Source organism: Petaurus breviceps, unplaced genomic scaffold, assembly GCF_028583685.1.
Source record: "Petaurus breviceps papuanus isolate PSGF00001 unplaced genomic scaffold, PetGlider_PUasm1.0 567, whole genome shotgun sequence".
Taxonomy (NCBI): domain Eukaryota; kingdom Metazoa; phylum Chordata; class Mammalia; order Diprotodontia; family Petauridae; genus Petaurus; species Petaurus breviceps.
Window position 1 is genome coordinate 8,641,567 of NW_027186383.1, and position 20,130 is coordinate 8,661,696.

General features: G+C 50.0%; 1 protein-coding gene across 5 annotated transcripts in view; it reads right to left on the minus strand.

The window, feature by feature from the left end:
- The window catches only part of EFHD1 (EF-hand domain family member D1), a 49,743-nt gene extending 33,061 nt beyond the window's left edge, over positions 1-16,682 (minus strand). For 2 of the 5 annotated variants that reach the window (XR_011171354.1, XM_069103236.1), the window contains exon 1: positions 16,121-16,641. Coding sequence is in view for 2 of the 5 variants with exons in the window: in XM_069103236.1 (XP_068959337.1) it covers positions 16,121-16,464 (344 nt within the window). In the remaining 3 variants the exon portion in view is untranslated. Of the gene's footprint in view, positions 1-14,922; positions 14,992-15,335; positions 15,551-16,120 lie in introns of those variants that run through there. The other 3 variants (XM_069103237.1, XM_069103238.1, XM_069103239.1) reach the window with 3 other exon arrangements.
- Positions 16,683-20,130: the final 3,448 nt, after the last annotated feature.

Sequence of the window (20,130 nt, forward strand, 5' to 3'; positions counted from 1 at the left end):
CCACAGATTCCCACGGATTCAAGTCTGTTTTGCTTCAGTAGAAATAACACTAAGGCTTTGTTTCAATAGGAATAATACTGAGAATGTTTTGCTTCAATAAGAATCATACTGAGAAAGCTTTGCTTCAATAGAAACAATGCTAACCCCTTAGAAACATATTCTGTTGCTAGCAATCACATTTTCTATAAAATTATGTCTAACAGAAAGCTCGCTGCTTTCTTTTGGTCTGAGAGGCAGTCCCGGCCAGTTAATAAACACTCCTATCAAATTATAATTGGTCTAGCTGTCCTGTTATATCTTGGGTGTCCATTATACCCCTCACAAGCTCCTTAAGGAGGAGGACCCTTATAATTTTGTCTTTGTGTTCCCAAGACTTAGAGTACCTGGCAGGCATATAGTTGGTGCTTAATAAATGCTGATTGATTGCTTGAATCCCTAGCCTACTGCTTGGGATGGAAACCCAATCACAGAGGTAGCAACAGGGTTAGGGTTAATTCTGTGTCTAACTCAAATGATTTTAAGCTGCCTTTCCTCCTAAGGGAGGCTGATAACCAGAGCCCTGAAATGGACTGGAGTGTGCCTTCCTTTCCTTCTTATCATCTTTAATTGGACCATCCATCTCCTAGCTCCATCGAGCTCTGCCCCATGCTAGGAATCCCCTCCCTTCCTCTGCCTCTTGGGATCTTCCTTCTAGGCTCAGCTCAAATGTGACCTTCTCTGAGAAGCCTTCCCTGCTCCTCCCACTCCTCCCACCCCTCCCCCTTCCAGTTACCCTGTATTTACTTCTGTCCTGGTTGAATTCCCCCCAAGTGGAATAAAAACTCTTTAATAGCAGGGACTACTGTGCCCAGGAGGAACTGAGAAAAACCAGCCAGTATTCAGCAGACATCATGTTCTAGGCACAGTGCTAGGCACTGAGAATCCAAAGGCCCTCTTGTTAAAGAGCTTACATTCTGATGGGGACACAATGAGGAATTATAATCAGACTTTAGGGAGAACATGGACAAGACAGGCAGGCATGGGGGGGGGGGGAAGATCTGCATCGATGGATCAGAGATCCCCTCCAATCACCCCTATGTCTGCACAGCACACAGTAGGTACTTTATTAAAATTCGTTAACCTTGCAATGGCCCCATCCTCTCTCAAGGGGCTAAATTAGGAAGAAAAGAGCCATTTGGGCTGGAGTAGGGGAAGGGAAGGAGTTCACGAAACGCATTTCTTTGGGTTAGAGTTCCATCATTCTGGCAGGAGACTCCCGAATTGGCAACATGTCTGTGACCTCATCGTTCCAGACTTGTAATAAAAAGCCACTCTACTTCAGAGTATGAGGCTGCCACTTCCTCCCACCCTGTCTCCAGGGAATACAAAAGCCAGTTTTCAATTTTTTTGCAAACTCTCTTGGAGCTCCAGACTGGCTAGGTCCCAGGGACTGGGCTGCCTATGTCCCCCACCCTCCTCTACTTCAGAGGCTTGAGGCTGGCCAGCCTGCCCTGATTCTCTGCCCCGCACCACTTTCCACACTCTCCAGGCCTGGGACTGGGGGGCATGGGGTCCAGGGCCTTTGGGTTCTCATTTGAAATTCAGGGGCTGTCCTTTGGTGAGCCCCATCACCCTGAGGATGGGCTGGGATGCTGAAAGGTGTGGAGAGAGCACAGAATTTGGAGTGGAGCTGAGTTCTAATTCTGGGGTTCGGTCACTGAAGAAGGCAGTCTGGGTACAGTGGGAACAGCAGGCCTGCATTCAAATCTTGTTTCTGTGGGGATTTAGACAAATCCTGTAGCTTCCCTGGACCTCAGCTTTCTGCTGAACATTTCTGTAAACTGGAGGTTTTGGCCTAATGACCTGACCTGATATTCTTTTCAACTATGATGAACCTGGAGTGAGTAACAAGTCACCAGCCTCTGTCCCCTCATCTTAAAATGAAAAGGTGAGGCTATGGTCTCTCCTAGACCCCTTTCAGCTCTGAGCCAGCCTCCCTTTCTGTTAAGTTACCCCCAGGGTATGTGGGAGGGAAGTTAGAGACAGAATCAGAGGTGATCAAGCTTGGCCCTTGGCTAGAGGATCTGGCCCTAAGCTCACTCCCCTAACAGGGCCATAGATCTTGAGAAGGCCCTTGTGGATAGGGAAATGAGGCAAGGGCCAGTGTGGAGTCCCAAGGCCAGTCCTTGACAGTGGAGAGCAGGGGGGTAGAACCAAGGTATTTCCAAACCGAAGCCTACTGCTCTACCCAGCAGGCCACACAGTCTTCTCCTTAGGACAAGTATGATCTGATGAAGGGGTGCAGTATCAGGCAGGGAGGGCGGGAGGCCGCCCTCAGTCTGTGCACTCACAAGGTTCCTGGTTCCTCTCCAGGGGGAATCTCAGCTTGGAAACCCAGCTTGGAAGCTGGGCCTCACTCCTTGCATTCCAGGCCCCTCTGCAGGCTGGACTGTACAGTGTGCAGAATGGCTCAAGAGTTCCCTTAGCCTCTGCCTGAGGCAAGCACCTGGCTTTTACAGGACCGGGAGGGTCCCTCAGTTAGAATGAAAGGTTCCCCCCCCCCATCCGCCGCCAGGAAACAGCTTTCATTGTCTGTCTCTGTAGAACCCAGCTCACTGCCTGGTACCCGCATAGGTGAACTCATGGTTTCCCCAATAGAATAATATTTCTACATATACATGTGAACATATACATGATATTTTAGGACTGTGAAGTACTTTACAAATGTTACTTTATTTAATTCTCACTGTAGCCCTGAAGGGTAGGAACCATTATTATCTCCATTTTACACATGAGGAGACTGAGGCTGGGAGAGGTGAACCCAGATCTTGTTGACCCCCAGGTCCTTGTCCCCCCATCCACTGTGGTCTCTTGATAAAGACTGGAAGGGGCAGACTGGCTTGCTAAGGGCCTAGAGGCCATTGGGTCCAACTCCTTCATTTGACATATTTGAAAACTTAGGGTTTGACTCCCCCCAACCCAGCACCAGGCCCAGTGCCTGGGGCAGGATTTGAGCCCTGATCTTTCTAGCCCAGATCCTAAGTGCCAAGGGGCAGTATTTGAATGCTGGTCCAGTAGCTCTGTCCATTAAACTCTAAGGTCTGTGGGCATTACAGATAATTTATCTTCAGGGAGTGAAAGGTCACTCCATTCAAAAGCAGTTTTTCTAGGTGGAATCCAGCCATAATACCCCATTGTCCTCCCTAAAGGCCAAATCTCTATACAACAAAGGCCTGGGTGGACCTGCTCCTACAGAGCTGAATCTTACTGAGCTGGCCTTAAAATAGAAAGTTCTCCCGTCGCCCTTTTCAGATGGTATCCCAAGTTCCCATTTCGGGGTCCCTGGCTCTCAGAGAGTGATCAGGCCTGTCTCACAACCACCCCAGGGTTCAAGGGCTATCAGCTCCATTTTACAGATGAGGACTGAGCCTCTCGAGGTGCAAAGGCTGGCCTAGGACAGGTGGTAGCCACCCCCGGCAGTTGGGGCTTTGCCCCAGCTCTGGCCAGAGAGGGGTGGGAGCGGGGCCTCTCTGAAGGGGAATTGGACCTGCAGGCAGCTCGTCCTCCCCTCCCCCTCCCTGAGACTCCAAGCCCGTGGATTTTACCGCAGTAAAAATATTAGCTAGCACCTGCAAGTTTGCCATAACAAATACTATCTCATGTGAGCCTCACTCACAGCCCTAGGCACATAGATGCCATCATTATTCCCACTTTACAGGCAGGATCACAGAACTCTAACCACTGCTCCTCTCCTATTGATGGGGTAGAGGCCCTGGAAATCTTTCTCTCCCGCCCCCCCCCCACTTTCCCCAGAACTCTCCTTGAATTTCCCCACTTGGTCAAGTCTCTACCCCTTCCGGTAATCCCCTCAACTGGCCTTTTTCATTGGCTACCTCTCATCCTTGATCGTCTAGACCCCATTCTCCTAGGCCACATGGTCCAGGTGCTGGGTGTTCCCAGCCCTTCCCTGTCACCTCCCACAGTCTTTCAGTATATAAGATCTGTCCCTCCTCCTTTAAGGTGCTCGGATTCTGGCCAATATAGGATATTTAGAATCACACCCATCCTCTATCGGTGTTTTAATGAGCCTGGTTTTTGGCTGAAAGAAGGCTTAGGTCGAATTCATTCAGGTAGGTCCCGCATGTCGCTATTTCGAGGTCTCAGCACCCCTAAACATCATCACCATCACAGTTACCCCTCAGATTCAGGTCCCCCTCACCTCTTAATGGGATGATGGCAATGGTCTCCCCACTTCTAATCTCTCCCCTGGCCAATTCATCCTTCTCATGGCAGTCAAGGCCTACTTGGTAAACTGCAGTGACTCCCTACTGAACCCCAGAGTTTGAAGGGACCCCCAAAGCAGTCTAGTCCAGTGGGCTGGACCAGTCAAGGGAACAAGGGCCTCTAATCAAGGATCAGGTCTCTACTTGGCTCTTCAAACCCATCCCAGCCTGACTCCAACAGGCCTTTCCAGGTTTGTAGGAGTCATCTCCCTTCAGGAATTCTAAATTCAAGCTCACCTGGTTTCCCTGCTGGTCCTTATCACTGGCTCTGGAGACTGAGGAACTGGGTTCAAATGCCACCTGGCACTTCCTACCCATGTGACCTTAGGCAAATCACAACCTTGGTGACCAGAGACCACTGGACATCTCCCCTGCCATGGCACCATCATCCCAACCAGGCCTCCCTCCCCCAACCCCTGCCCAGACACCATGCCTGCACTGTGCCCCAGATCACAGATGGGGAGCCAAAAGGGGCATTGGGAGAGGCATTGAAGGTCATTGGGCCCAACCCCTTTATTTGACACAAGAGGCAAATGGCCCAGGGTCACCAAGGAAACAAGTAAGACTGGGGCAGGATTTGAACTCAGATCTTTGTGAAGTGCTCTGGGCTGGAGTCAGCAAATCTGGCCTCAGACATTTACTAGCTATGTGAACCTGGGTAAGTCACTTAACCCTGTTTACCTCAGTTTCCTCATCTGTAGAATGAGCTAGAGAAGGATGGGGTCATGGAGAGTCAGAGAGGGCTGTGAAGCCCAAGATTCTTCTCTACTTTGACATTCCACTCCTCTGCTTCCTCTTCATTTTTTGCCTTCTCCCAGCATGTGCCCCACCTTGCCCCAGCTTTCTCTTATCAGTCTTGGCTTCTGGCTCCACTGACCTTCTCTGTGCCTTCCCAGACTAAGCCCTTTGGTCTCCTCTCCCCTTTATTTTGTATTTGCACGCCGAGGGCTTGGCACACTGTAGGAGCCTGAGCAGTCTTTTCCTTCCTTCCTTCCTTCCTTCCTTCCTTCCTTCCTTCCTTCCTTCCTTCCTTCCTTCCTTCCTTCCTTCCTTCCTTCCTTCCTTCCTGCCTGCCTGCCTGCCTGCCTGCCTGCCTTCTCTGGGCCTCAGGCTTCCCTTCTGAAGATTACATTCTTTCACTGGGCAGCTCCTCCTCTCCCGGCCTTTCTTTGTTCCCTCATTTGTACAACAATAGGGCTGGACTCAAGGTCCCCACAGCTTGTGATTTATGGTCCAGTGATGCTCCTCTCCCTATGACACACTTGCAAGCCTCCTCCCTGCTCCCTTTGATCCCCAAGAGCTCTTTCAAGTCCTTATGAGAAGGGAGCACAACAGCCCAGATGTGGTGGGCCCAGGGCCCAGTCTGGGACTAGCTCCTCCTTCCTGGGAGGTGGCCTAAGATTGTATTAGATTTTTGTTTTTAGTGGCTCATCCTCCCCCTAGACCCCCCAGGGTCCTTTCACTGCAGTCCAACCCTGCCCCAGCCCCTCCATGATCCTCTGCTGGCCCACTACAGTTCCATCTCATTATACCCAGCCTTTCTTTCTGGCCTGGAGACCCCTTGCATTCCAAGGACCCTTCCTGGATCTTCTTCCAACGTAGCAATAAAAAGGCTGACGGGTGCAGGACCCCACTGAAGCTCCCCTAGAGACCTTGCTCTGGCTGGATGGGAGGGAGTTCATCTGCTGTCACTCTTTAGTCCATTCAACAAGCTGACCCTCCCCATAATGTTCAATCTCCATCTCTTCCTCCTGGTCACAAGGTAGGCACCCCTCCTACTGTGGCACTCCCCACCCTCACTCCCACCCCATTCAACAGCCTTGAAAGTCATGGAAGGAAAGGACAGTTTGGCATCATGGACTGTTCGTGATCTGTTCTAAATTCCTTCTTTAAAATGCTCACAAACCAGCCTCCTCAGTAAAGAAGTGGCCTCCTACAATGCAGATCACAAGCCCTCTGGGTCTGCCAACCGTCCTGGGTGACTCTAGTCCTTGTCCTCCCCAAGAGCTTGCTGCCAAGTGCACCCACGATGCCCAAGGCCTTCCTCAGTATCTCTAGCAGCAACCACACTGGCATCCCCAGGAGGGCTGCTAGCACAGGCTCTTAGATCTGCCTTACTAGGAAAGAGAGCCATTCATGGGGTCAACAATCTTTTAAATTACATTCACTAGTTCAGGGGAAAAGTCAGCACCCTGAACTTTAGAGAAAATACAAGCAGAGAAACAAAGACCAGCAGATAGGGCTCTGACTGCCTGAATCAAGGCAATACTGCTATGTACTTCACATACAGCCCTGGACGGAGAAAGCCTTGTACCTCTGAGCAGTAGGGGAGCTCTGAACATAGGGCCACTGAGAGTGACCAGGGAATCACAAGATCCTTCTCATAAGCAGCCCCCAAAGCAAAATACCAGCTAGGAGTGTCTTGGTGTGGAAAGGCCTCACAGCCCTCCTGACTCAGGGCCTAATTAGAAACTAGCAAAAGGTGTGAAAGCCTCCCCCAAGCAAGCCTCCCCTAAGTCTATTAGGACTTATAATGACAATTATACTATATGACTATAATGACAATCCTAAGTCCTATTAACATTACAGCATCATCTAGGTACCACATGAGTGCCAAGGCTGCCCTCCCCTCTTCCCATTGGACCAACAGATCTTCTCTTCCTATCACACAAATTCAAGGAATGTGCTGTTATGGATGGGAAGTCTGGGCTTGTTCTGCCCTTCACTGTTGCTTTATAAAACATTTATAAAACAGTAAAAATCATGATGGTGATGACAATAAAAACAGCGGTAACAGCCCAACACAACAGGGGGGAGGGATTGTAAACAGGAGATGGATTTGGGTTTGAGAAGTCAGAGGCCTAGCAGATAGAGGGCACTGGTTGGGGTTCAAATCCTGTCTCTGCTGCTTTCTTCTTGCTACAGAATCACCACCAAGTCACCAAATCTCTGCCTACTGAGGTTTCTTCATCCTTAAGATGAGGTCAGAACTCCCAGGCTCCCAGGATCCAACGAGATCATGTGTGAAAAATGTTCTGCAGTCTTAGATTAGACACGATGTCCCCAAAGCTCTTAAAGCTTAAACATGTCCCAGGTGTGTGCGTGCACACATACACATATATACTGTGCTTACATATACCCTGCATACATACTTCCCATATACGTGTACTGAATGTACTGTACACAGGTGTACACATGTGTGTGACAAGACCCAGGCAGGGAGACCTGAATTCAAATCCAGCTCAGACTCTGCCTTGCTCTGTGTCGAGGCAGATCACTGAACCTGCCTCAGGCTCAGCTGTTTCCTTATCTGCTGACACTTTCCTAGTCTGTAAAATGGGGACAGTGATAACATCTACCTCCCAGGGTTGTGGGGAGGATAAAGTGAGTTAATGTTTATTAAAGCTCTGTGTAAATACTGGCTATGGTTGGAATCTATATAAATGTGGGCAGAGTAGTTAGACCTAGGACAGAGTCCTTAGAGCCAAGAGGCCCAGAGTTCAGATCCTGCCCGCCTCACCTCTATTCTCAGAGCCCAGGGCCACTGACGAAGACCCTAAATCACAGAGAGGCTCCCCTTCCATCCATCCAATTTTCTCCTCTGGAAGTTCTCAAAAAGTCAAAAATAAGCCATTGTTCCCCATTCGAGGGTCCCTAAAAGTCTCTCCAGGGACCCCCCCATCTGCCTCAAAGCCCTCATTTTACACCCTTTCATCGCTTTCTCCTCCAAAATGCCCACAGCCTTGGGTGCTCCTCATCCAGCTGCACCCCTTGGGGGTTGTCTAATCCAGCACCCCCCTTTCCAGATGAGGAAACTGAAGTACAGAGATGGAAATAGTTTTATGCCAAATCACAGGTAGAATGATATTTAGCATTAGAAGGGACCTTAGAAGTCACTGGGTCCAATTCAAAATGGCCTTGCAGACGAGGAAACAGAAGTCGAGCTTAACCGATCTGCCCAGAGTTTTGTGGCTAGTGGGGGTTTTAGGCAAGATTCAAATTCAGGTCTTCTTGCTGAACTGAACCAAGGCCAGTGCCCTCCCCCCACCCCCCCCACCCCAAGCCTCTATCTTTGTGGTCAGAGAACCAGAGATAGGCACTGAGCCCTTCCACTGCCCAGCCTTTATTGCAGCTGGGACTGGTCCAGTCCAGGGCCGAAGCCCTCAATGGGCCTTTGTTGAATGGAGCCTCAGACAAAGGCTGCCTGAAAGGTAAGCAATGGGCAGGTCATGCCAGGGCAACACGACTCTCAGGACACTCATCCCTTGAGCTTGGTTGGAACCATGATACATCAACACTGAAAATCTGGCCAGCTGAGCTCACATATGACGGTAACGGGGACGGATCTTTGGGAGGGCAAAGATTTATTTAGAATGGAGATAAAGATCCGGGGTTGGGATGAAAAGAAACCAAACTTGGGCAGGGGAAGGCTGTATTGGCATCTGCAGATGTCTAGACACCAACACCCTCAGCAGGGGACCTGGCTCTTTCGTGCATTAACTTGGGGACTTGAGGCTTCCCCAGAGCAGGGCAGACAGGTGCCCAAGATGCCTAGCAAACAGCAAAACAGAGCAGAGAGTGCCCCATTTGGAGTTGGAGGGCCTGGCTTTGAATCCTGCTTGGCTACTTCTTATTGGTATGACCTTAAGCAAATCAAAGCCCTTCAGCTCCACAGACCTGATTTTGCTAACCTAGAAAATGAAGAAAGTGGCTGAAATGCCTGTCTAGCTTTAGGTCTAGTATTATGATCTGGGTTCAAATCCCAGCTCTACTACCTAGGTTAGTCACTTAACAACTCTAGGCCTCAGTTTCCTCATCTGTAAAATGAGCTCATTGGACCAGAGGTTTCCTTAGATGTCTGCTCCTGTGCCAAACCAGTTCTCTAGCTAAAGGATCAGGGAAATCAGGCAGTAGATGCTCTCTGGCCACAGGGAGACCCTGGTAGGAAGGTCAGAGTTGAGGGAATAGAGAAGAAAAGTGATCTTACCCAGGGTAGAAAAAAATGCTGGATTTGGATAAAAAATTATGGGTTCAGATGGCAGTTCTGATATTTGCTATAAATTATTTAAATAATTTGTCCCTGTCACTAAGTAATACCTGGAGTTCCCTAACATCCTTCAAGGCTCATAGCAACAAAATGCTAGACTACCAAGTCTAACCCTTTAATTGTACAGATGAGGAAACTGAGGCACAGACAGGAATACACCATCTAGTTCAACCCATCTCTCTAACCAGTAGTCCCCCTCTACAACATCCCCACAAGTGAGCATTCACATTCTGCTTGAAGGCCCTTAGTGTTGGGGAGCTGACCCCTTCTGAGGCAGACCATTCCACTGATCCACAGATGACTCCAATTCTCATGAAGTTTCCTTATTATGCTCTCTTGGCAATTTCCACTTGGGGGTCCTGGTTCTGGCCTCTGGGGTCAAACAGAGCCTGCTTGGCTCCTCTCCAATACAAGGGCCCTTGACTACATGAAGCCAGATACTGTATACCCTGAGCCTTCTTTTCTCCAGGTGCAACATGACCACTTGCTTCAAGCCATCCTCAATGTGCTCGGTCTGCAGGGTCCTCACCATCTGCTCATCTTCTGGAGACCTTCCAGTGTGTCGGAATAACTCAGGTCTCTGTCTCCCTATATTCCATAGCCAAGTCTACCAAACACAGATTTCCAAATTCCTGTTATGTTCTAGGACCCAAGCTTAACTGGATGGAATGAATTTACTTCTGAAGCCTCACAGTTCTGTTTGTGCCTTTCTTGCTCTATTTAAGGCTCACTGTGTACTCTAACATCACAGGAGCCTGTAAGGGACCTCAGAAGCCACCCCTCATTTGACAGAGGAAGAAACTGAGACCCAAAATGAGGAATAGACTGACCCAACATGTAGGAAGGGCAGAGCTAGGATCTGGACCCTGCTATTCTGATCCCAAATCCTGCATTCTTTCAAGAGTAAAGTGCATAGCCCTGTTACCAACCCTAGTGGAGAAAGGTTTATTGGGCTGAATACGCCTGAACACTAGCTGAATGACCTGGGCCCTGGTCGGAAGCTATCTCCTCCGGACACCGTGCCAACCTCCTGGCCCTTTAGCTCAGCCCAATGTGTTGGACACAGTAGATGCTATCTTGTCTCCTTGTGTGCTAAAAGAGACTGGCCCTGGCAGAGAAGGTTATCGGAGCCTTGCCAGAGTGCAGTTTAATTCTCTTACCACTGCATTAAAGCTAAAACAACAGGTGTCCATGGAGACCCAGGGGCTCAGACCATCTCCAATTCACTCATGCAACCCAACTGAGCAGACTGGCAGACTGGGCAGTCTTGAATGGGGGCTCCGTGAGAATTTGCAGGCCCATAACCTGACCCTTTTGAAAGCCTTTGCCACCCATATTGGCTGAGACCTCTTGAACAAACCATTATTTAGTCTCTAGATAAACCACCCAATCATGAAGCTCAGAGGGACCTTTTCAAGATCATGGACTCTAACTCCATTGACCAAATAAAGAAATGGTTCCGTCAGATTAGTCAGTCTGCTAGTGACTGGCTATGGGACCTCTTGGAACCTCAGGATCCCCCCCCTAGCCAAGTGAAATAATGAGATGGAAAGATGTCCAAATGGCAAGGCTACTACAACCATAACAAAGGCAATCGAGGCCTGTAGCATTTGTAGATTGTAAGATAATGAGATTTATCTGTAGGGACGGGCCCTTTCGTTTAGTGAATCCCCAGCACAGAGCAGTGTCAGGCGCATAGCTGTTCATTGTTTGTCCTCCCACTGGAAGAGGACCGTGAGGTGCAAATGAATTGGATTTAAAGGAGGGAGGGCTGGTATCGTCATCAGCCATCTGGGTCCAATGGCTAGATAAAGATCAGGAAGACTGGAGATGTCCGAGGGGCACACAGTAGGTGATTCTATAATTAGATCAAAATTCCATAATTAGGGCAAAGATTAATTCAGAGGATTATAGATCTCAAGCTCGGAGAACTTCAGAGGCCATCTCAACATCTCAAATTTACAGATGAGAAAACTGAGGACCAAGGAGGTGACTTGCCCAGGGTCCCAGAGGTAGTAACCATTAGAGGGGGGATTAGAACCTAGTGCTCAGCCTCCAAAATTCATTCTCTCGGCTTGCCAGGAGAAAGCTTGTTTATTTGCTAACTCAATTTCCTCCTCCCTGCTTCAAGGCTGATCCAGCTTTCACCCATCTCTCAGATGCCTCCTCCATCTCCCTGTGGGGGAGGGGATCGTCAGTCCTCTGCATCTGTATCTAGCCACTGGACCCTGGTGGCTCCAGAGGACAAAGTGAGGCTGCACAGCCCAGCCTCACTTAAATCCAACTCACATGCTAAATCAGGGTATCAGCTTCCATTCAGATGCTTCCCAGATCTCCATGGCTAGCCTTAATCTCTCTCCAGAGTTTGAGCATTGCAGTAGAAAGATCACTGGATATAAGGGCTCAAAGACACAACCTCCATAAGCCTCAGTTTCTCCATTTGTAAAAGAAAACGACAGAACTCAGTGGCTTTCTAGGTCCCTTCTAAGTCTGGATCTCAGATCCTGGGATCTGTCTCCAAAAATTTATGACACGAATTCCCACCCAGCTGACCACCTCCAAGTCCACACTTCTAAAATGAGCTGATAACCTCTCTCTCCCTTGGGTGTTTCTCACTTGGCCAGACACACATAATCAGCTATCCAGACCTGTCAGCTTCACCTACCTATTTCAGGCAGCCTCCCCCCTCTCTGTTTCTAAGGCTACCACCTCCTCCTAAACAATCTTCCCATCGCCTCTTCTGATCCATCTTTCACACTGTGACCAGAATCACAGCCCTTATGTATGGATTCAGTCATGCCAGTTCACTGTTCAAAAATCTGCTCTGGCTGCCTATGGCCTCCTGAGTAAAATTCAAACCCCTCGACCTTATACAATGTCTCCACTTTACCTTCCTAGGCTCCCTTATACAATGTCTCCACTTTACCTTCCTAGGCTCATTTTTCCCTTGTCCTAGAAACTCTTCACACTTGACCTTGTCTTCAGTTGTCCCTAGATGTGGAATGTCCTGGCTTTCTTTTTATTTCTACCCATCTCTAAAGTCCAAGTCAAATGTCAGTCACTCCAGAAAACCTTCCCTGGCCCCCACCCCTCTTCTCCTCCTCCCCTTCTAGATCTCACAAAGCACCTTCCTCAGTTATGTACATTGTACATAGTGTCCATCACTGCATAACATTACCTCTTATTTTATATAATGCCCATCTGGGGGTGAGTTTTAGACTGTAAGTTCCATGAGGGGAGGGATGAGTTGGATCATATCTAAACTTTGTTTCTTGCCCAGAATCGGTTAAGAAATGTTCACTGAGTGAATCAATGACCATTTATTAGGCACCACTGCATGCCAAGCTCTGTACTAGGTGATTGGGAATCCAAAAACATCAATGAAACAGCCCAGGTCACAATGCCAATCTTTTATGGAGAGGAAACAAACCACACATAAGTACCAAGTTAATTTTGTAGAAGAGGGTCTTAGCAGGTGGGAGGAACCAGGAAAGTCTTCCTGAAAAGGGGGGCTGGGTGGGATATTTGAGCACAGTTTGGAAGGAAACTAGGTATTCTAAAAGGCAGAGGTGAGGAGTGATGGCATTCTAGGCATGAGGGACAACCAGTGCAAATGCCTGGAGGTAAGAGATGAGATCATCAAGCAGTCCAGTTTGGCTACACTGAAGATGGTATGTAATAAAACTGGAGTCAGGTTATAAAAAAGCTTTAAAAGTCAAACAAACTGAGTTTACCTTTGATCTTGGAGGTAAAGGGAGTCACTGGAGCTTACTGAGCAGGGGACTGACATGGCTCGGTTTGTTTTAGAAGGGAGGCTGGTCCTTATGGTTTACAAAGCACTTTTCTCATCTTCTGCCTCACCAGTTAAAGGGCACCACCCAGACTCATTGCCTAGCTAATTTCAAACCAGTGAATTAGTATTAATATAATTGGCCCAAAAGGTCCCAGGTGGGAACTGAAGGGATAAAACTGATCTGGGGGGGCTTGTAGGGTGCCAGGTTCTATCTTCATCAATAAGGCTGAGGAGGGTCCTTGAGGACAGAAGGCAACACAATGTTCACTCCTTTGCCTTCCCAGAAAACCCGCTGCCCTGCTCCTGGGCCTGCCTACCAGTCACCCAAGAGTGCCCAACAGATTACATCACTGATCCAGAAAACTGGGTGGGGCTCATGCAAATCTCAGTTTCTTTACAAGTTTGGAGGACAAACATTTCCCAGACTTTGATAAATATGCCTGTCCTGGGCATGAGCCAGCCAAGCAGCCTGATTAAAGGCCTGAGTCTGATGGAGCTAGGATCCTCCCCAAACGCCTCAGAGGAAGGCACCAAGGGTCCTGGGGTCTCCAAGGCTGCACCGATGAAACCCAAGCTGGATATAATGAGTCTGTGCCCACCAGCCTCGATGAGGTGGGAGAGGCTCCTTGTTAAGAGCCTGGCCACCAGATAAATACTGGGGATGCCCTCCAGAAGGCCATTGGCTACCTTTCCAGGCTTCGCACCCAACACCTGCTGCCCTTTGCAGGCCCTCTGTTCAAGCCAAACTGACTTCCTCCTTGTGTAAGACACTGCATCTCCAATCTTGTGCGTTTCCAGGCTGTTTCCAACTCCTGGAATGAACTCTCTCTTCACTTTGGGCTTATTTGGGGGCTGTTGGGTTGGGAGTTTTCTTTTGGGGGGGGGCTTTTAATCCTGGGAACAGCACACCTGTAATAACACTGTTGACTGACTATTGACACCCACAGAGATGAAATCACAGATAATCAATTAAAGCTACAAAGTCCACAAGATGGCAGGCATTATTAACCACTAACCACTGGCCAGGCCTTGTGCTAGATACTTGGAATACAAGGAATGGTCGACAACCACAAAAACTCAGCAGGACCCCAGGGAGCTCCCAGTCTAACAGGGGAGACAACAAGCAAACAACTGCACAAACCAGACAGAAACAGCACGAACTGGGAGTAGCTTCAGGAGGAAGGCACTGAGCTGAAGGAGGACTGCAAGGGCTTCTTACACAAGGTGCAAAGGAGAGAGGATGGTCCCGCTGAAAGAGACCGTTCATTGGCACTCTTCACCACCTGGTTATGTGACTGTGGGCAAGTCACAGCCTTCAGTTTGCTCCTGGGTAAAATGAGGATTCTGTACTTCACGACCTCTGAGGGCCCTTCTGGCTGGGAATCTTTGAGTCCCTACTGCTTTCCCTCACTCTACAGATGAGGAAATTGAGGCCCAGAGATTAAGTGTCTACTATGTTCCAGGCACTAGGCATACCAAGCCTAAAAGAGGACACGATCCAAAGTGCGGAAGCCTGGTAATGGATAGGAGGACCCAGCGCTCCCTAGGTATTGGATTCAGCATTCTTCAGCTGTCCCATTTCATCAGCACCTCATCCCCCTAGGCAAGGCAGTCTTGGACTGGGTTAAATGGGCTAGAGAGAAAAGACAGCACCGCAGAGAGGAGAGGCCTGAGGGCCCTTGCCCAAGACACACAAATATAAACATACAAAAATGACCCATGGAGAACAAGGCAGGACTTTCTGGGAATGTCTGGCATCCAGCATCTGGGTCTCTAGAAGGCTTTCCACAAACCTCACTTTCCCTCCATTCCCCAATTACCTTTGGACCCTCAGGTTTTCAAAGCCAGAGACCAATGGCCAGCCTTCCCCTTGGAAAAAGAAGGAATATCTCTAGCTGGGGAGCATCTGCTTCCTTCCGGTCCCTCCCCAGATGGAAGCAAAAGAGGGGAGGGAGAGGGCGAGATGTGGGGAGGGAGAGGAGGAGACAGAGGGGAGGGGGAGACAGAGGAGAGGGAGAGGAGAAGTGGGGAGGCTATTCTCAGCTCCTTAGGAGGAAATCCTGGGAGCCCCTTCGGAACTCAGCCCAAAGGTTAATGAATGGATGGCACGTGCCAATCCACTTGTTTCCAGCAGAGAAACTGGCGCTTCCAGCTCCCTGCAAACTCGGTAATACCAGTCAGGGCTATCGCACACCCAGGGGCCAGGGCGCCCAACAGAGACCTTCACACTTACCCAGGCTTTGAGCCTCCAAGGCTATGTGGCTGGTTAAGCTAAGGCTAGTGCAGGACTCCGGAATCCAAATAGCTGTGGGGTGGGAGGATGGAAGCAATGGCCCCCATCTCCATTCTAGATACCCTCCCTCCTTGGCGCGAGGGCAGGGCCCCACTGGGACATTCACAGAGGCCGCAATGTCTGGGAAAGTACACTCCCGTTCTTTCCTCCCCTCCCATCCCCAAGAGCTCAGCTGGGAGGCTGCCCTCCCCTATCCCACAGCAGAAGGCGGAGCGCCGGCAGGAGCAAGGTCAGGGTGGGGGACTGGGGAGATACCAGGGAAAGAGAGGAGTGGGCCGCAGGTGGTGCTGGGGGAATTGGCGAGGACTGGGCCGGAGGCTGCATGTAAGGGAGCAGCCAGGCAGCGGGACGGGAAGGCGGGAGGAAGAGGGGAGGAGCAGCAGACCAGGAGGCAGCGTCTCACGCCTAAAGCAACCGGGGCACCGGAACAATGTCCCTAAGGCTAGAGCGCGGGAAGGAATCAGGGTGGCGTCCCCTGCTAGGAGCGGGGGTGGGGAACAGGGCAGGAGGGGCAGAGAGCCCCGGAGGTCGCGCAGGGGGTCGGAGCCGGTGGAGAGAGTGGAGGTTCAGACCTACGGAGTTTGGGGCAGGGAGGGCTGCGGGTCACGGGAGCAGGGGGTGGAGAGGGGCTGCCACAGTTTATGGGCGCAGGGGGCTGCAGAGGGGCTGCTACAGTTTACGGGCGCAGGGGGTGTCGGCGCGGGGATCACAGGGAGGGCACCTACCGTCGGAAGAGGCTCTCCATGTCCTTGATCTGCCGGCGGCTGAACTCCGGGAACTCGGTGTAGGGCTTGAAGACCTTGGTGGGTCGGGGCCGCGCCGTGCCCTCGTGGATGCTCTGGCGCCGGCTCAGCTGAGCCCTCAGCTCCGAGTCGGCGTTGGCCGTGAGTTCCTTGGCGGGCGGCTCCTCCCCGGAGGTCGGGGGGCCCGGGCTCCGGCCCCGCGCCGGCTCCGTCCGCAGCCCGCAGTTCTCGTCCAGGCCGTTCTGTTCCGTCCCTTGACCGGCTTCGGACTCCTGCTCCAGCCTCAGCCGGCGCTGCAGCTTCAGGGCAAGCTCCTGGGTGGCCATGACCTTGCTTCCCTGCAGTGGGCTCGGAGAGGCGCGCGCGCCGCAGCCCCGACGGACGCACACCCAGACCCCAAGTCACTTGCTCTCTCGCTGAGTCGCTGCCTTCCAGAGCCCGGTTCAGAACTCTTCTATCCTGGGCTAAGGAGCCAGGCTAAAAGGGAGAGAGGGCGGACGGGGGCGGGACTGGGGGCGGGGCGGAAGGCGGAGCCCCAGGTCCCAAACAGAGGTCCGACAAAAGGTGGAAAGTTGCCCCCAGCAGATATCCCAGGCTGTAAGTTCGAACCCCACTTCGGCTGATTGGCTACCTGTGCGCCCCTGCGCGAGCCCCTTCTTCTTCTGGGCCTCTCTAAGGCCTTCTCGGTAAGCCGAGGGGGTTGGATTAAGTGACATCTAAAGTCCTAACCCCGTTTGCCTCAGTTCCTCTTCTGTAAAATGAGCTGGAGAAAGAAATGGCAAACCACTCCAGTATCTTGCCAAGAAAACCCCGAATGGGGTCACGGGGAGCGGAACACGACAGAAAAGACTCGACAACAAAGTTCTCAGCCTCCTCCTCCCTCCCAGGCGCCGAGGCAATGCTCGAAGAGAGGGAGGCGGCTGGCTCCTCCATCCCTCCTCCTCCCGGGATGCCGAGAGAGCCCAGCGGAGCTGCCACGTGGGCTTCCCTGGGACTAACAGGGCTGCGAGGGCCTTCGAGGCTGCCCATCTAGGCCAATCCTCCTTTCACAGACGAGGGCCAGGGAGCTTCAGGGATGTGCCAAGGGCAATGTCGGGGCTCCTCTTCCTTCTTAAGCCTGGGAAGACCATCAGCCTCGCCCGAAAAGCCCCTGCAGTCTATCACCGCGGGCCGAGGGACCTCTTTTTCTCGAGTGGCTTCACATGACTCCCCCCCCCCCCCCCATTCTGCATTCCAGCCAAACGGATCTCCTTGCCACTCCCGAAGTCGTTCTCTCCCCCGCGCGCTTTCCTCCGAGTCTCGGCTGAAGTCCCAGTTTCGGCCAGAAGCCACTCTCTCCCCTTCCTCCCCCCCGCCCCCAAACCTCGCGCCTTTCCCGGACTTTATCTTCCCTGGATGCTGTGCGGGTCTTGTACGTGGCTCTTGCCTGTCGTCTCCCCGTCCGCCTGGAGCTCCAGCAGGGCAGGAATCGTGTTTTCTCCTTTCTTGAGACCCCCAGCATTGGCCTGGTGGCTAGCACAGTAGGCACTGAACTCACGATTGTCGATGAAGTGGTCAGTTAGCACTCGTGTGAGTGTCTCCCCTCGTGCCCAAGTAGCATGTTGCCTCCCAGAGGACGAGGGATCGTTTTGATTTTCTTCCTGACCCCATGGAAGGGCACAGTGCTTGGCACGACGGGCACTTAGAAGGTTCTGCAATGGAATTGAAAGTCACTCTGGCTTCCTCTCAGAGACCCTAGTAGAATTGAAAAAGGACACTGAAGGGCTGGAGAGACAGACTGAGGAGCAGGAAGACCTGAGTTCAACACTGCCTCAGATACCGGCTAGGTGACTCTGGGCAAGTCATTTCCATATCTCAGAACTTCAGTTTCCTCATCTGTAAAATGGGGCTAGCAAGTAAGCGCTCCTGTGAGGGTCAAAGGAGTTAATATATGCTTTGCCATCCTTAGAAATGCTATGTAAATGTTAGCCTTATTATTCTTCTGCTTTTTGGAGGGCAACTGGGGTTAAGGGACTTGCCCAAGGTCACACTGCTATTTTTTGTGTTAAGTGGGTGAGGCCGGATCTGAACCCAGGTCCTCCTGACTCCAGGGTGGGTGCTCTCCATTCACTGTGCCACCTAGCCGCCCCTAGCCTTATTATTCTTTATTATCATTTAACTCATTCTCTTTCCCCATGGGGTTTAGATAAAATGATCCTGGAACAAGTCACTATCCATTATTATTTATTTTAGAATGCCTGCCTTCTTCCCCCAGAGAGGGGTGGAAGGGGCTGCTTGGGTTTTTGTTTGTTTGTTTGTTTCATTTGTTTTGCTTTTTTTTTTTGGAGGAGGGAAGGTAGGGCAATTGGGGTTAAGTGACTTGCCCAAGGTCACACAGCTAGTTTTGTGTTAAGTGTCTGAGGCCGTATTTGAACTCAGGTCCTCCTGACTCCAGGGCCAGTGCTCTATTCACTGTGCCACCTAGCCGCCCCTCATTTGTTTTGCTTTTTAGGCAGAGCGAGGCTCTGTATTCTTTTTGTTTGTTTCTTCATTTTTTTTTGTTGTTTTGATTTTGCTTAGAAATATCCTGTTTTAGTTTATTTTAGTCTTTGATATTTTATTTTTATATCACCTAATTTTCCCTCTTTCTCCTCCTGCATCCACAAGCCATATGTTTTAACAAATAGCTTTTTAAAGGAAGAAAAGAAAAACAGCTAAACAGGTTAAGGCATTGAAAAAATCTGCTGCCATCTGCAGTGTTCCAGGTCAGTGGAAGTCCATTCTTTTTCTTTTTTTGTGGTCATTTCTTCCATTTAGGTTGCAGTTATTGTCTAGGTTGTTTTCCTAGTATTACTTCACTGCATCAATTTATGTAACTTTCCCCACACTTCTCTATATGCATCAAATTGTCTCCCCCCCCCCTTTTTTTTACAGCACAGTAATCTATTAAGGCCACATATTCTAAATAGAAATGTTATGGGCTAATGAATGTAATGTAATGAATATAATAAAAGAGGAACAAATTAGTAGGTTTTGCCAATGCTTACATTGGACAGTTTAATGGTTTGTATATTTGGCAGGTAGTTGCTGTCCACAATACATCAACATATTTAAAAAGATATTAACTTTGATGTCTTGAAGGTAAACATAGTTACAATTCAGCATTCCTGCCCTGTTCCCCCCCCCAAAAAAAAAAATCAGCAGTAACTTTTTATATGCTAACAGTCCTAGTGTTACAGGCCTGGCCTTGGAATCAGGAAGCCCTGGGTTCAAGTCTCCCTTCTGACATTGGTCAGGACATCCCAGCATCCCCAGGGAACTCCATTAGACTACCCATCAATCAGCCAAGTTGTCTACTTGCTACAGTTTCCTCACCTGGAAATACTCACACTGATAAAATTGCTGGCCCAAACAAAACTAATCCAACCCAATCCAATCAATTAAACTCTTACTGTGTGACAGGCACTGAACTAATTGCTGGGACCAAACAAATTAATCCAGGCCCTTGAGTTAATCCCCTCTGGGGACTTCTGGGAAGGCGTAAACCAGTCTAGTAGAGGATGGGCAAGCAGGAATGGGGTGCTATCTGCAAACTGGAGGGAATACTAACATCTATGAAGCTGCTTGTTCCCTGGATTGGAACAACCCTTTATTAGAGAAGACAAAGCCATCAGCTGAATCAACAATTAGAAGTGTAAGCTGCTGGTCATAAATACAATTTCACCATGATAATTACACTGTGCACTAAAGGTATTTTTAAAAATCTCTTCAAGACTTGAAAGTATTTCTCATGTCATTATCCCATGATCTCATTTATTCCAACAACATTCCTTGGAGACTAAGGGAGAGAGGTTTTTCTCACCATCCCCTACCCTGGGAAAAAGGAAGCCAAGTGTCTCACCTGAAGATCACACAGCTGAGCAGCAGCAGACCAGGCTGAAGGAGCACAGGACCCAACAATCTTCCAAATGTGTTTTCCACTGAATCGGTGCCTACTGAGTATCTTGCACAAG